The sequence below is a fragment of the Anolis carolinensis genome, unplaced genomic scaffold (genome assembly GCF_035594765.1).
Source record: "Anolis carolinensis isolate JA03-04 unplaced genomic scaffold, rAnoCar3.1.pri scaffold_12, whole genome shotgun sequence".
NCBI lineage: Eukaryota > Metazoa > Chordata > Lepidosauria > Squamata > Dactyloidae > Anolis > Anolis carolinensis.
This window is the reverse complement of record NW_026943823.1, coordinates 13,159,168-13,171,987: the sequence shown is the minus strand read 5'-3', so window position 1 is coordinate 13,171,987 and position 12,820 is coordinate 13,159,168. Positions and strand designations below refer to the sequence as shown.

At 42.2% G+C, this 12,820-nt stretch overlaps 1 protein-coding gene across 3 annotated transcripts in view; it reads right to left on the bottom strand.

The window, feature by feature from the left end:
* col4a5 (collagen type IV alpha 5 chain) overlaps window positions 1-12,820 on the bottom strand; it is a 129,955-nt gene that overhangs the window by 76,246 nt on the left and 40,889 nt on the right. For 2 of the 3 annotated variants that reach the window (XM_062964072.1, XM_062964070.1), the window contains exons 3-15: window positions 12,698-12,787; window positions 10,440-10,484; window positions 10,186-10,230; window positions 9,998-10,060; window positions 8,415-8,468; window positions 8,256-8,282; window positions 6,561-6,641; window positions 6,366-6,428; window positions 5,861-5,896; window positions 4,424-4,465; window positions 4,187-4,279; window positions 1,918-1,971; window positions 1,763-1,819 (exon numbers count right to left, since the gene is read on the bottom strand). In XM_062964072.1, the coding sequence (XP_062820142.1) occupies window positions 1,763-1,819; window positions 1,918-1,971; window positions 4,187-4,279; window positions 4,424-4,465; window positions 5,861-5,896; window positions 6,366-6,428; window positions 6,561-6,641; window positions 8,256-8,282; window positions 8,415-8,468; window positions 9,998-10,060; window positions 10,186-10,230; window positions 10,440-10,484; window positions 12,698-12,787 (750 nt within the window). Of the gene's footprint in view, window positions 1-1,762; window positions 1,820-1,917; window positions 1,972-2,522; window positions 2,653-4,186; window positions 4,280-4,423; window positions 4,466-5,860; window positions 5,897-6,365; window positions 6,429-6,560; window positions 6,642-8,255; window positions 8,283-8,414; window positions 8,469-9,997; window positions 10,061-10,185; window positions 10,231-10,439; window positions 10,485-12,697; window positions 12,788-12,820 lie in introns of those variants that run through there. The other variant, XM_062964071.1, reaches the window with a different exon arrangement.

Sequence of the window (12,820 nt, the reverse complement as noted above, 5' to 3'; positions counted from 1 at the left end):
TAAAGACTTGTTAAAATGTGTTGTCGAAGGCTTTCATGGCCGGGATCACAGGGTTGTTGTATGTTTTCCGGGCTGTATGGCCATGTTCTAGAAGCATTCTCTCCTGACGTTTCGCCCACATCTATGGCAGGCATCCTCAGAGGTTATGAGGTATATGGAGAAACTAAGCAAGGAAGGTTTATATATATATCTGTGGGAAGTCCAGGGATATATAAACCTTCCTTGCTTAGTTTCTCCATATACCTCATAACCTCTGAGGATGCCTGCCATAGATGTGGGCGAAACGTCAGGAGAGAATACTTCTAGAACATGGCCATACAGCCCGGAAAACATACAACAACTCCACTTGTTAAAATGCCAAAACAAATGGAAAATCAAGAAGTCCTACAAAAATCTATACCTGTTCTCAAGCCTTCACCAGAACCTTGTCTCTTGCAGTCTTCCTATCTCATTTCTATACGAATATAATGCAAAATGAGGGATAGCCCACCCTCTGGACTTAACCTCTTATCATCACTAAAGCTTTTAGTTCTAGTTTTAAATAAATGATGACTTGATAATTTCAGGTGTCACAGGAAACTGTGGCATCCTATCTAAGCTTGGAAATGCAAATGTACTAACTTCTCTTTGAGTTATAGAAAAAGCGGTGAAAGAAGGCAGAAATAGGGTGGCTAAGGCTCATACAGGCTTGTTAATGACATCTATAGCAGGTTTCTACTATAGTAGAGTCTCACTTATCCACGCCTCGCTTATCCAAGCTTCTGGATTATCCAAGCCATTTTTGTAGTCAATGTTTTCAATGTATCATATTTTGGTGCTAAATTTGTAAATACAGTAATTACAATATAACATTACTTTTTTTGTCAAATTTGTTATATAACATGATGTTTTGGTGCTTAATTTATAAAATCATAACCTAATTTGATGTTTAATAGGCTTTTCCTTAATCCCTTCTTATTATCCAAGATATTCGCTTATCCAAGCTTCTGCCGGCCCGTTTAGCTTGGATAAGTGAGACTCTACTGTATTTTCATTGGCTCAGATCTTGATTAGTGCTTGCATACAATGTCACCTGTCACTCTTATGTATTAATTCATTAAAAAGATTTCTAATGGGTTACCCTTCAACGGTTTCATTTGCATCCCATGAATATTCTGCTGGTCTGGGGCCACGTCCACACATTAGAGTCAATCATAGGTTCACAGTCCCTGGCTTATTGGTAGGATTGCCAAAAACCCATGACTTAGGGACAGTCCCTGGGGTGGAGCATTGTGCATTAAGCAGCAACTACCATTGCTCACAGCTTGCCACTCAAACACACATAAGCTATTTTCCTGGTTGGAAATTAAACTGCAACATGTGATTCAAATCAATTAAGTGCAACAAGATGAACACCCAGTTAGAAAGCTCTTTGCCTGACCTGAGATAGATAGATAGATAGATAGATAGATAGATATAGAGATATATACACACATATATCTGATAAAACAAACCCAGATTCTTCCAGTCTAATTAAACAAACCATAGTTTGTTTCCTGCTACAAGTAAATACTCAGATAGTATTGTAGTCAATGGGTCCTTCTCACCCAGGAAAATATATTGTCCTCCCAAATAACATCTTCATCCACACCAATTTAACAAACCATAGGAAAAAGGAAGAAATATATATCTTACCCAGCATCTGATGGCCCAACCTGAATTCCCAAAGCTATACATGGTACATTATACAAGGTAAAATGTTGGATTGAAAGATGTTACTTACTCTTTTGCCTGGTTCTCCTTGCTCACCTTTTTCACCTTTTCCACCACCGGGAAAGCCCTAGGGACAAGAAACATACGATGGTTGCATGACATCAAAGGTATTTGGGAACATTCTCATAGGACTTCAGAAAAGCAAAGGAAAAATGGGTTACTTACAGGAGGACCTGGTAGCCCAGGTGGTCCTGAAGGGCCACGCTCACCTGGAGCACCCTGTCAAGCAAGGGGGAGGGGGTTGAAAAAAAGAGAGAAGCAATTAGGGGGAAAAGAGAGAAGTCATTACCGTGGGTAGAACACAATGATTTCACTCCCATTTAAATATCTCATATTGAGTCTGAAAGACCTGAGCAGAGCTATTGAGGTTAGCTTGAGCTGGAGATCTCCCATTCAAGGGGTTGTCATAAGCTGAAGTCAACTTGATGGCAGTGGAGAACAAGAAGAACTCCATGGTTGTAATTCGATTCATCTACCTCTCCATGTGGGAGGACAATAAGCCTTCCATGGTGGGGTCTTTTGCTCCTCTCCGTGGAGGACATGCAGAGTTTGAGGTCGCACAGACAGGAGGATAAGTACAAGAAGGCCAAGGCGGCGAGGAAGCTGGGTGGCTGGCCACTTAGGCAAGTGTACAGGGCGGAAATACAGTAAGGGAGAGAAAGACTGACAGACAGAGAGACAGACTAGGACAGGGACAGGCCTCCCCTCCCCTCCTCCTTCCCCACCCGCCACTCAGCAACAGCAGCCTGTGGGAGGGACATGGCACTCACCATCAGGCAGCCGTCACTGTGTGGCGAGCAATGAGACAGAGCGGGGGTCCCAGCAGCTCCTGCAGCATCCCAGATGGCGCAAAAAGGGGGAGGCACGCGTACCCCACTGCCAGAGTCACCATGGGGAGACAGCCGCCTAAGGAGCAGGGCGGGAAAAGCAACTGTCATGGGAGCACATGCATACAGAGAGAGGGGCAGGGACAGCCTGAAAACATTGTGCCACCTGTGTCAAGAGTTTGAGAGACCTTCTCTTTGCTACCTTCTAATGTTTGGCGGGAAATGGTGCCTCCTTTTTCCCATTTCCATAACTAGATGTCAAACTGAGTTGGCCATTGAATGTTATGTTGACCACAACCGGTCATGGGACAGTATCCTCCACCCCACCCCCCACTTGGATAGCATATTAGTCTTGAGTATACTTAAATAATAATTAGCAGAGTAGTCAAAGAACTACTCAATGAAATTTAGTCAATGAAGTCAGTGAAATTTCTAGTATCTTCTGCTTCAGATGAAGATACCAGAGCCTGCCTCATAGAAGGGCCAGATCTCATACCAGGATGTTTTTCAGGGATACAGGCCTCTTGTGTTAAGGTCTTAAGGAAGAGGAAGAGTTGGAAATGAGGAGAAGAAATAAGAATGACACAACTGGATGAAGAGACTCAGCCCTACATGCCAATAGGGCATCATGCTGAAGGATATACATTGATCACCCTACCCACTGGTCCTTTAAATAAACCACCATACATAGTAGCTGGCCTTGAAGATATCACCACAGCACCTAGACAAAGTTCTTTCAACTTCCCTGGTGCATTTATGGCCATCAGCCATAGGTTTCCAAGCCCAATATTATGCCACAACCTGTAAAGCTCTAAAAATCTTTGAAACACAAATACAAACCGGTCTCTGTGTTAGGACCTTGAGAGACCCTTCTTGGTGTCTGATCAAGGGAATGTGACTGGAAAGATCCATTTAGATCTCACGTTGATAGTTTTGGGTTGCAAGCAAAGACCTCCTTGCTTACAAAAGCTTTCAATCAAATGGACATCCCTACATTAGATGCAATATCTTTACTTGTACTAGGTAGTCATGAATGACTCTGCAAGTGAGTCTAAGTATCATACAGTAATTGTATGTCTTATTGTTAGCCACTTTGGGCAACTGCAACATATACAACCAGGAAAAGGAACCCAAGAAAGCTAAACCAGGATGGCCTGGCATCCATCTCTCCTTCTTTAGGATCCAACAGAAATAAGACAAACATATGCAAGAAGATCCCATGACAGATATATCAAATGTGTATCTGGGAAGGCAGCAAAGCTCACATTCTGAGAGGCAGAAATACAAGGAAAAGATGAAAAGTCAAGAGAGCAATGGAAACTGAGTTGGAGAGCCCCTGGAACTGAGATGAAGCATACTTAAGTCTTGATCTAGCGCTCAATTTGGTAAACCCATTTTTGGACTCTATAACATCCTCTTTGAGTTGTATTATGTCTGTATGACATATTCAGGAGTGGCATCCCTGGGTAGGCAAATGAGGACATTGGGAGAAGGAAAGTCAGGTTGACAGGATAAGTGTTATAGGCTGATTGCAGTTGGAAGGGAGAATATGGTTCATGTGGGTTGAGTCTATGAAAATACCAGTGGCATCACTTTCCTTCACTCACCTGATCTCCTTTTTGAAATTCTACGTCGTTTGGTCTCTTCTGTTCGCCTATTTGTCCTGGTGGCCCTGGAGGACCTTGAAGACCCTGGTCACCCTAAGTTCCCCAGGAGACAGTAATATTTACTACAACAACAACCACAACCACAACAACAATAACAATATAGCTATAGGAGGTCCTCTTCTCTGATGAGGAGAGGACCAGCCAAAGAAAGGCTTAACCTGGCCACTCTACACTCACCTTTTCTCCTTTAGGTCCTTGGAAGTTCAGGCCCATGTTGCCCTGGGGAAAAAAAAAAAGAATAACATCAATTATTCTTGCTGTTGTTGTCATCAATTATTCTTCATATCCTTCCCACTAGAAAAATCCCAGGTAAAAGCAACATTGAAATAATCTGCATTAAACTCAATAAAGGAATACCTTGTAAAACCAATGAGCGACCAGCAAAAACAAAACATAAAGTCTTCCACCAATTCAGTGATTTTATTTGTAGGGGGAACTAATCTATATCTATATCCATAATAAAAAGTGAAAACCTGTATGTGTGTATGTGGCACGGGTGTCCGCTCACACAGCCAGCCTCTGGCCTTCACAAATAGGCTACAGTTCCCAGGGCTGAGGAGCCACCAAGTCACTCTTTTCCACTGACATTGTGGTTACAGTGAGTGCAATGAACATGTAGCCCAAACCCTGCCATTGTCCTCCCCAAATGCTACGGCCCACCACCTAAGGAATGCTTTCATTTGGGGACCATTTCATCCTAGATTTTGCATTGTCCTCCACCACAGGCAGGCATCCCAGGGTTCTCCATTGGTGTGGAATTTGCATGACCCCGCCCACTGCCCTTCCCTTTCAAATCTATCTGCATAACAAACACAGCAGCAGAAGAGTTTGTGGGATTGACTCCACATGGTGGAAGTTGTAGTTCACTGTGACTTCTACTGGGGAATTTAGAGGAGTTGTAGTTCACCTACACCCAGAATGCTATGAACCCAAACAATGATGGGTCTGGACCAAACTTGCCATGCAGACCTGATATGCCCAGATTTGAATACTGGTGGGGTTTGAGGGGAATTGGCCTGGACATTTGGAAGACATAGGTACTGGGATTTATAGTTCACCTGCAATCAAACCCCACCGATGATGGATGAGGACCAAACATGGCACACAGAGCCCCTATAACCAACAGAACACATTGGACAAGTTTGGGGAAAAGGGAGTTATCGCTCACATGCATCCAGAGAAACAGTGATCCCCACCGACAATGGACCGGGACCAAACTTTGCACAGAGAAGCCTCATGACCAACTGAACATACTGCAGGGGTTTGTGAGAATGGGCCTTGATTTTGGGAGTTGTAGTTCACCTGCATCCAAAGAGCACTGAACCCAGCCAACATGGATCTGGACCAATCTTGGTACACAGAACCAAAATGGCCAACTTTGATTACTGGCAGGTTTGGGGAGGATTGATCCACGATTCTGGGAATTGTAGTTCACCCACTCCAAATTGAGTATACCTAACATTCAAAGACAAACAGTGCCTTTCTCAAATGATCCGGACACCGCCGGGTCCCCAAGCTAGTTGTTCATAAATCCTAGTCTGTTATCAAAGTGATCATAATAACAGGGGCAGAAGCAGCAGCAACCAAATTCACAAGATGTCAAGGATATCATACCTTTGAGCCTGGTAATCCTGGTGGGCCAGGAACACCCTAGAAATGATCAATACATTTTCATCACTTATTGCAAAAATGTTGCTTGAAATACTGAATCAAATACCATGTGCATAACTTTACAGTGACTTTATTACTTTGCTATCACAATATGCATCCAGGGTAGTAAATTACTATGTTTTGGGGAACTGCTCCAACAGCCCCAGTACTTGTGCTTCTGTGAGCCGCCCCGAGTCCCTTCGGGGAGATGGTGGCAGGGTATAAATGAAGGTTATTATTATTATTTAATCCAGCTTTGCTGAAGGAAATATCAAGCAAAAAAATATTTTTCATTCTCCCTGGCACAACTGTTTCCCTTGTTGGCATGTTCAGGATACAAGGAATGGGTTTCCATCCTGCAGATTTGGATCTTAGTGAAAAACCTCTATTCAAAAGCAACTGCTTGGATCCTCATTCGGCAACATTTAATTATCCTACAAATGATGCAGAGGAAGTCAAGGAAATGTACCGTCAAACCTGGTGGCCCGGGAGGACCAATGGGACCTGATGCTCCAACGGGACCTGGTGGGCCCTATAGCAAGAAGAGAAGGAACAGGTTGAAAATCAGGATACCAGAAAAAACACATTCATATATTATATCCCCATGTTTACCATTGAGTCCTACCTAATAAAATATCATGGGCAGATGTTTCCATCTACTTACTGTTATCCCTGGAAGACCTGGATATCCCTGTTCGCCTTTCTGTCCTGGTAGCGAGGATGTTATAATTTCACCTGGTTCGCCCTTAAAAACAAAGGGAAATTGGATGAATTTATTTATCATGTCAGAAGCGAATTGAGGGTACTGTTATCATGTATTTTAAAACACAAAGTTAAAAACTTGGCATTATACTAAATGTCCTTTGACCAGAAGCTAGCCACTTGGAGTGCCTCTGATGCCACTGTGAGAAAGTCCTCCATTGTGCATGTGGCAGGGCTCAGTGGCGTGTGGTTTGCTCTTTTCCACACTCACATGTTGTGGACTCCACTTTGTAGCCTCATTTCTGAAGACTGGCTCTGCACCTCGTGGTGCCAGAGCACAGTCTGTTCAATGCCTTCCAAGTCGCCCAGTCTTCTGTGTGCCCAGGAGGAAATCTTTCATCCAGTATCAGCCACTGATTGAGGTTCTGGGTTTTAGCCTGCTACTTTTGGACTCTCGCTTGCTGAGATGTTCCTGCAAATATCTCTGTAGATCTTAGGAAGGTATTTCTTGATTTAAGGCATTGGCGTGCTGGCTGATATCTGAATTGCAGCATGCAATCAAACAAAATGAATGAAGAAGGCAACCTTTTGGTCCATAACTGAAACGGATCGTAGCTACAACATACATTGACATTTTGGAGCAATCACAGAAGCTGAAATATTCCAAAATACATTTTTCACATCTAAAGGAATTTATCCCTTTAGGGGGCCAATGATCATTTAGGGGGCCAATGATTGAGAGATAGATACTAAGCCCCACATCCTATCGGATCTTGAAAGCTAAGCAGGACCAGCCCTGGTTAGTGCCAGGATAGGAGATAGACTCTATTTCAGTGGAAAGAGTTGGAAATCCCCTTTTGAGCATTCTTTAAGGAGTTGAGGTGGCACAATGGGTTAAACCCTTGTGCCGGCTGAACAGCTGATCTAAAGGTTGGCGGTTCAAATCCGCGAGACAGGTGAGCTCTCGTCTGTCAGCTCTAGCTTTCGGGGACATGAGAGAAGCCTCCCAGCAGGATGGTAACACATCCAGGCTTCACTTCGGCAATGTCTCTGTAGACTGCCAATTCTTTTATACCAGAAGCGGCTTGCAGTATGTTCTCAAGTTGCTTCTGACACAATTTTAAAAAGCATTCTTTAAGAAAGCTTTATGAATGGCATGGGATTGCCATAGGTTGACACACAAATTGGAGGGATGTTTATCCTGCATTTTTTTAAAAAAATATAATCTTTATTAAAGCTTTTTCCAATATACACATTAAAATAAAATTTTAAATTTTATTTTAAAAGAATAGATAAACAAAAAGAAAAAGAAAAAAGAAAAGATAGAGAAGAGAGAAACAAGAAAAAAAGGGGGGGGAAGATAAGATAGGATGAGGTATGGGAATAGAGGGAATGTGGCAGGGAGTGGGGGGGGGGGGTCCAGGTAGAAAAGGCGTATCCTGCATTTTTAACATCTATACTGCCTTTCTAGTGAAAGCTAAGGTCATGTATGACAACAAAAAACCCTAAGAATGGAGCTATCTTAAAACCACAGAAAGCAGTCTAAAGACTAGAATTAAGAGTAATGTCTTGAGGTAGTTTTCAGATATTTCCGATTCAACAGACATGGGTTGGAAAGCGTTTATAGAGAATAACGTTATGCTTAAATGACATTTACCTTCATTCCTGGTAAGCCAGGTTGGCCCTGCATGAGAAAAAGAAGAAAGGGAGATATAGAGTTAAGAATCCACATTCACAGGGTATTCTAAACACAAGTTAATCTTACTTAAAATTAAAGTGGCAATTCAAAATATAAAAACATGTTCTTGATACTTACAGGGGGGCCTTGTGAACCGGGGACACCTACGCTGCCAGGAAAACCACGTTCCCCCTAAAAATGAAAAGAAACTGAGGTTCAATATATTGTTAAACAGAACCGAAAACGGAAAGGGATGCTCCTGAAAGATGGAAAGAAGGAGCAAAGGGAGTCACTTATATTGCAAAAGACAAGTTATAGTTATAGTTATTGTTATTATTATTAGCTTGCTCTTCTCTCTTGATAGAGACCCAAAGCAGCTCACATGACAAACAATTCCATTTTAAATTATTTACTGTCAGTTTATGTTATGTGTTAGTATGTTACTTAGTATATGTGTAGTTTAGCGCATATAGTTAAGTATAGTATAGTTTAAGTATAGTTTAACACATATATGTATCAAGGAATGTATGTCGAATGCACACAAAAAACTTACAATTTTCAAAAATGTGGATATGCAACAAAAGTAACAATAACAAATCCCAGATATGTATAATATTTTAGGAACAATCTAAAAATGGGAGAGAGAGATCATACTGCATGCTTAGTTTTCCCTTGTTGCATCTGGAAAAGACACTGAAGGCAACGTCAGATAGTGAAACCCTCTTGTAGTTTTACATAGTCTTGAACCTTCTTTGCCAAAGAGGGCTGGGGCTCACCAAACTACAACTCCCAGCATTCCATAGTATTGAGCTATAGAAGTTAAAGTGGTTTCAAACTCAACCACGTAGATGCACCCCATGTCTCATGACTAAAGTGATCCAATTTTGTGCTAGTGTTTATATCAGAGGTCCCCAAACTTTTAAAGCTGGGGGTCAGTTCACGATCCCTCAGACCATTGGAGGGCCGGACTATAGTTGGCCAGGTGACAACAGAGCAATAATAATAATAATAATAATAATAATAATAATAATAATAATAATAATAATAATAATAATAATAATAATAATATATTTAGCCCAACTCCTTTCTGCCTTTGTGGACCAAAAGCACAAGCAAAGCACCCCTGACAGATGGCCTCCCAGCCTCAATGTTAATTATTATTATTATTATTATTATTATTATTATTATTATTATTATTATTGACACAATGACATTGTATGACACAGCAAACTGGATTTTGTATCACAAAATCACAAGTCGAACACTTCCCAAGTGTCTAGGACTGTGTGATAATGATGATGATGATGATTATTATTATTATATTTTGTATTTGTGGAGTATCAGAGGTGGAGGATATCGCACATGTACTGTTCAGCTGTGAATTGTATAAGAAAGAGAGAGACCAATGACTCGGGCCGTACGTTATTCACAAAACACACTGGGACCCACATAATAAAACTTCATTTTTGTTGGCCCGCCAGAATCCTAAAATAACACACAAAACAGCCCTTTTCCTATTCAAAGCAACACAGCTGAGAATTTTTTTGATACGGCCAATGGGCTAATCATGTGGCCCCTGGGCCGTAGTTTGGGGGCCCCTGGTTTACATTGTCATTAGACTGTGTGTTTGTTAGCCGCCATGTACCCATGGGGAGAAAGGCAGTATAACAATAATAAGATCAATAATAATGGTGTAAAGAAACTACACAGAAGAGACCCACCTTTGTCCCGTTGCATCCGGGGATACCGGAAGGTCCTGGGGGCCCATCTTGGCCTGGAAGCCCCTGAAATTACAAAGGAGTGGCAAAACTTGCATCCAGATAAAGAATTCCACCAAAAAGTCCATAAGTAAAAAGAATGAAAGGAGAGGCTATTCTGAAATTACAACAGCAATGAAGCCTCTACTTACAGGAAGCCCCGGTGTTCCTGGAAAGCCCGGTAGACCTGGAGGGCCCTGCAGGTATGAAATGACAACATTCCCAATCAGGTAAAAACAGGGGGCATCTTATACACACACACACACACACACACACACACACACACACACACACACACACAAGAAATGTTTGGCGCTATGTTAAAAGCATGAGAAAAAAATGCCACTTTCTTTGGTTTCCCCCACCTTCCAATACTCACATTCCAGAAAATAGGAATGGTACTTACTCGAATTCCTTTGGGTCCAGATGGTCCTGGAAGTCCATCATCTCCCTATAAAAAGACATGTCAGAGGAGGATGGAAGGGTTAGAGGGAAATGTCAGTATTTTTCCTATTGAGGGGATGGTGTGGGTAAATTATATCTCTGGAACATGCGCATACACACACACACACACACACACACACAAACATGCATGTTCCAGGGATATAATTTACACACCCACATATTTTATCAAAGGAGCCCCAGTGGCGAAGTGTGTTAAAGCACTGAGCTGATGAACTTGCAGACCAAAAGGTGCCAGGTTCAAATCCCAGGAGTGGAGTGAGCGCCCGCTGTTAGCTCTAGCTTCTGCCAACCTAGCAGTTCGAAAACATGCCAATGTGAGTAGATCAATAGGTACCACTCCGGCGGGAAGGTAACGGCTCTCCATGTAGTCATGCCAATGGCCACATGACCTTGGAGGTGTCTACGAACAACGCCGGCTCTTCGGCTTAGAAATGGAGATGAACACCAACCCCCAGACATGACTGGACTTAACGTCAGGGGAAACCTTTACACCTTTATATATGATCATCAATATACCAATAGGTACATTAAGGATGCAAAAATTCCAGCCTCAGTTTTATGGTGTTTGTCCAAATTTCACTGGCAGCTGACACATTTTCCCCACTGAGAAAAACATGTTTGTGTATATTTCTTTTCATCATGTACATTCTCAGCCATTTGCATGTTATTGCACACTTTTGTTTCATCCAAACTTGGCAAAAGTATGAATTCTCAAGGTGATAACGGGTTTTGGGAAGTGCAAAAGGGCTACATTGTTCCATAAATTTATTATGCAACTTTACATTTCATGGATGAAAAGGTCAACGTCCACCAAGGTAACATTCTTGTAAATCTGCTCTTGTTGTGTGCCTTGGAGTCATTCCCAAATTATGGAGAACCTACTATAAGGTTTTCTGGTTACCCAAGGTCCCCCATTGGGTTTCATTGGAAAAGTATTGGGTGACACTGAACAAGTCACCCTCACTTAGCCTTCTCCAACTTCCCTCTCCACAAATATGGCCAAGAAATCCTCATGATAAACCTTAGGATTGTGATAAGTGAGAAACAACATGAAGGCACATAACAGGAAATAGTTGGACTCCACACAACTTTGCTACTAAGTAAGTGGCACCAAGATCCTGAGCGAATCTGTTGGGCAATGGCCATATGGCTCCATTTTCATCAAGGTGAAAATGAGAAGGGAGCCATGTGTGTACATGTGCAACACTTAGATATTCTAAGGACTGTACTCGGTCACTACGCCTTGACTATGAAAACCTTCATGGGGTTACTGTATGTCAACAGACAATGTGAAGGCACATATATACACACACAAAGTATCCCAACAGTATTCCAGCTATCTTCTCCACATAGCTTATTTTGTATGTTATGGCCCACAAAGCAATGGTAACCCCATATAACAGCTGCAATAAATCACTACTGACCGAGAGGTCATGAGTTTGAAGCCCGGGTTGGGTTAAGCCCCCAACCATTAAATAGCCCGGCTTGCTGTTGACCTATGCAGCCCCGAAAGAAAGTTGCATCTGTCAAGTAGGGAAATTTAGGTACGCTTTATGCGGGGAGGCTTATTTAACTAATTTACAACATCATAAAACTGCCAGCAAAACATGAGGAAAGGAATGAGGAAGTACAGCCACTAGTGGACAGTGAAGCAACAGCTCCCCCTGTGGCCGGAATCATGAAGCTGGAAAAAAAATGTGTGTCTGTCTATATATGTTGTTTGTCTGTTGGCATTGAATGTTTGTCATATATGTGTTCATTGTAATCTGCCCTGAGTCCCCTTCGGGGTGAGAAGGGCGGAATATAAATACTGTAAATAAATAAATAAATAAATAAATAAATAAATAGCACTGAACCATCTGCTCAGATGGATGCTATGCCCACTGCAGGTGCCCATTTGTGGACAAGTGAAGGGGTTTTGCATAGAAATACCTCCTTGAGGATGTCCCATATGCCTCCAAGATTACTGAATCAACAGACATGTGGTCTAGACTCATGGAGCCACCACTGCTAGACGTTATTGTTTCCAACATGGAGGCAACAACACCAACTGACCATGGAGATAAGGACAGAACCAGGTCTGCATGCTCATAGTTCTTCGTTCCTTTACCTGAGAAGGTTCATCTCAACACCTGAACAACTGATATCAAATACCACAGTGGCATCTACTGTCCAATGCCACTGTGTTGTGTTACTCACTTTTTCGCCTCTTGGCCCATGTGGTCCTTCTGGTCCAGGAAATCCTGGTAAACCTGGTTGTCCTTCTAAACCCGGGAATCCTCTCTCGCCCTGCAACCATTAAAGAGAAGTCACTCATGGAGT